Consider the following 3685-nt stretch of genomic DNA (forward strand, 5'->3'; position numbering starts at 1 on the left):
TTAATCTAGTATATATAATTAGGCTGAGTGATACAAAAATTATAAATGAATTTTTTTAATAATTTCTTATGAATTATTTCAAAAAATTTATTTTAATTATAATCAAGTTAATTTATACGTAAATACTTACTTACATACATATACAGAAATAGCATTGGAATGTTATTTATTTCAATTATAATCAAGTTAAATTATACATAAATATTGACTTACATACATATACATAAATGACATTGGAATATTAAAGTTGTATAGATGTTGTAAAATGTTAATAGCATTGCATTTGGTATACACATGGTGTCTACTCCATCTGCTGAGTTCTAATGATGTTATTAAAATAATGTGTGTGTTCATATAGATTATTTTATTATATTAATAATTGAAAATATAATATATATGTATATCATTTTAATAATATATTTTTTAATATGTGTATATAGTTAAAAATATATATATTTTTAATCTCACATATAATAATTATAAATGTATTTTAATTTAACTAGTAAAAAAAGAAAAAATTAAGGTTTGAAAGATAAAAAATTAAGAACTCAAATCTTAACTTCATTATGTTTCATAATGAATATGTAATGCTTCATAATGAAAATGTGGCTTGGCGTGTGGAGAGATGTGAGATCATTTTGGACTCTTACTCTAATTCATACTTACTCTATTAAAAAATATAAAATACTTTTAATTGAATTTCACTTATCAATAAAATAGTTGACTACTTATAAACTAACACTATTTTTTTATATTTATATTTATTAAACATTATATAATAAATATAAAATTATTATTAATAAGATTACTTAAAAAAATAACGATTATATTTTGAAAAATTTAAAAATATTTTTATATTTTTAAATATTTAATTTTTAAAAAAATATTTTATATTTTTAAATGAGAACAGTATAAAATAAAGTCGATTATGGAACAACAGAAACAAAAGGGGCCGATGATTAAGCTACAACGTATCACGCTGGGTCACATCATTCTTTGTGAAGAAAAGTATTTGAATAATAATGCTTCGGCCTTTTTCACTATCATGTTTCTAGGTCTGCCAAGCCGGGCTCTTGAATCTAGAAAATAATTCCCCAAAAACACCATAATGGAAAATTCAAATTGTGGACCACGTACGAAGGGACTGGCACGTGATAGAGAAATAGTAGTAGAGAGAGAATGCTAGAACGCGAATATTTATTTTTTATTAATATATTAGTTTCTCAACCCACTGCAAAAGCAGCAGGTTGAAAACTACAATGCATGCATAATTTTTACCACTAATAATAATATTTCCCCAAAAGGACGAAATACATGATGGACCAGAGAAAGAGTGCCTCACAACTGTCACATTACATTACATCATAAAACAAAAGCCAAAGAAATTGTGGAATAAATAATTTAGCACAACTTTTTTTTTTCTTTTTGTCTCGACAAAACGCGGAAACTTTGCTTCCATTCAAGCTTCGTCTTCTCTTCTGCCGTATTGTAAAGTGCTTCGTTCTGTCCATCGCTTTCTTTATTTACTCAGACTCTAAGGTCCTGTAATTACGTATATACACATGCATATTAAAAACTCATCAGTCCATTTCATCATCGAACATATTTGCATGGAAAACAAGACAGCCCTTGATATCGTTAGAACAAAACTCAAACAGAACTCCACAGCCATTCGCTTCGCGTAAGACACTAGGAGATCAAGATCTCTGTCATGAAATCATTCTGAGATCTTGAGCGTAAAACACAAGATCCGTTTCAAAACCCTTCTTAATTAACACACACATTCTCACACTATGATATCACATTATTAGATGTCACGTGACGAGGGAAGCAAAGTAAGCTTACCAAGTGGAGCAAGCGAGGTATGAGAGAAGGAACAACAAGAATTATCTAGTAGTGGTAAGGAGGGGGTGGGGAAGCGTAGATGTAGGGCTTGTGAACAGGAGGAGGAGGAGGAGGAGACTTGTAGTAGTAAGGCTTCTTGTAAGGCGGCGGAGGAGGAGAGTGGTAAACCGGTTTAGGATATGGATGAGGGTGAGGGTATGGGTGGGGCTTGGGCTGTGGATGCGGTTTAGGGTAAACATGGACCGGTGGAGGAGGAGAGTGGTAAATCGGTTTAGGATATGGATGAGGGTGAGGGTATGGGTGCGGCTTAGGGTGTGGATGTGGTTTAGGATAAACATGAACCGGTGGAGGAGGAGACGCGTACTTGTAAGGTGGGTGTGGGTGTGGCTTGGGGTGTGGGTATGGGTGTGGCTTGGGGTGCGGCTTAGGGTAAACGTGAACCGGTGGAGGGGGAGAGTGGTAAACCGGTTTAGGGTATGGATGAGGGTGAGGGTATGGGTGAGGCTTAGGGTGTGGGTGCGGTTTAGGATAAACATGAACCGGTGGAGGAGGAGACGCGTACTTGTAAGGTGGGTGTGGGTGTGGGTATGGCTTGGGGTGTGGGTGCGGCTTGGGGTAGACGTGAGCCGGTGGTGGCGGAGATGGGTACTTGTAAGGCTTCTTTGGGGGTGGTGGTGAGTGGTAAACTGGGTGGGGAGCGTAATGGTGAACCGGCGGAGGAGGAGGAGGATACTTGTAAGGCTTCTTTGGTGGTGGAGGAGGAGATGCATAGTGATAAGGAGCCTTGGGAGGAACATAATGAACCGGTGGTGGAGGAGAAGGATACTTGTACGGCATTTTTGGTGGTGGTGGAGAGTGGTAGACCGGATGGGGAGCATAATGGTAAACCGGTGGAGGAGGAGAAGGATATTTGTAAGGCTTCTTTGGTGGTGGCGGCGGCGACGGGTAGTGGTAAGGTGCCTTGGGAGGGTACACGTGAACCGGTGGTGGTGGAGATGGGTACTTGTATGGCTTCTTTGGTGGGTGTGGAACGTAAGGGTGAACCGGTGGCGGAGGAGAGGGATACTTGTAAGGCTTCTTCGGTGGTGGCGGAGGCGACGGGTAGTGGTAAGGTGCCTTAGGAGGATACACGTGGACCGGCGGTGGTGGAGATGGGTACTTGTATGGCTTCTTTGGTGGATGTGGAACGTAATGGTGAACCGGCGGCGGAGGAGAAGGATACTTGTAAGGCTTCTTCGGTGGTGGCGGCGGTGACGGGTAATGATAAGGCGCCTTAGGAGGATACACGTGAACCGGCGGCGGTGGAGAAGGATATTTGTAAGGCTTCTTTGTTGGCGGCGGCGGCGGCGATGGGTAGTGGTAAGGAGGAGGAGGAGGGGAAGCGTAGTGATAGGGTGCCTTAGGAGGAGTGTACACCACCGGAGGAGGCGGCGGAGAGTGGTAGACGTAAGGAGTAGGAGGCGGCGGAGAGGAATAGACGTAGTTGTTAGCACTTACGCACACAATGGCTAAGAAGAGAGTGAGAGTAGCAGAGGCCATTTTGGACCCCATTTTTGGTTCTTGCTCTTCTCTGCAACATAATACCTCCCTTTATATAGTTTCTTTCTTACCCAGCTAGCTTCCACCTAACCACTAACCTTTTGGTAAATTTTAATTAATATCCACCTTTAAGGGCTAAATAAGTAAAATATTATCTTCCGTTCCAATTTGACCCCAAGTTGGGTTTAGGAACACGAATTCGGATTTGATGGAGGCTGCGATCTGGCAAAGCAGGGAATAAAGTAAAGGGCAATGTGGACACCATTTCTTAATTCAATTTCTTTTCATAAAATGGACACCG

The 3685-nt window shown here is 39.9% G+C and overlaps 1 protein-coding gene across 1 annotated transcript; it reads right to left on the minus strand.

The window, feature by feature from the left end:
• Positions 1 to 1183: 1183 nt before the first annotated feature.
• On the minus strand, positions 1184 to 3412 carry LOC129320368 (extensin-3-like). The gene is made up of 2 exons (XM_054965794.1): positions 1846 to 3412; positions 1184 to 1542 (listed from the first exon to the last, which is right to left on the minus strand). The coding sequence occupies exon 1, from the start codon at positions 3394 to 3396 to the stop codon at positions 1891 to 1893; it is 1506 nt and encodes a 501-aa protein (XP_054821769.1). The 5' UTR covers positions 3397 to 3412; the 3' UTR covers positions 1184 to 1542; positions 1846 to 1890.
• Between the last annotated feature and the right edge of the window lie 273 nt (positions 3413 to 3685).

This window comes from Prosopis cineraria, unplaced genomic scaffold (assembly GCF_029017545.1).
Source record: "Prosopis cineraria cultivar Desert tree isolate PC_DT_omini unplaced genomic scaffold, ASM2901754v1 PC1, whole genome shotgun sequence".
In the NCBI taxonomy this organism is placed as follows: domain Eukaryota; kingdom Viridiplantae; phylum Streptophyta; class Magnoliopsida; order Fabales; family Fabaceae; genus Prosopis; species Prosopis cineraria.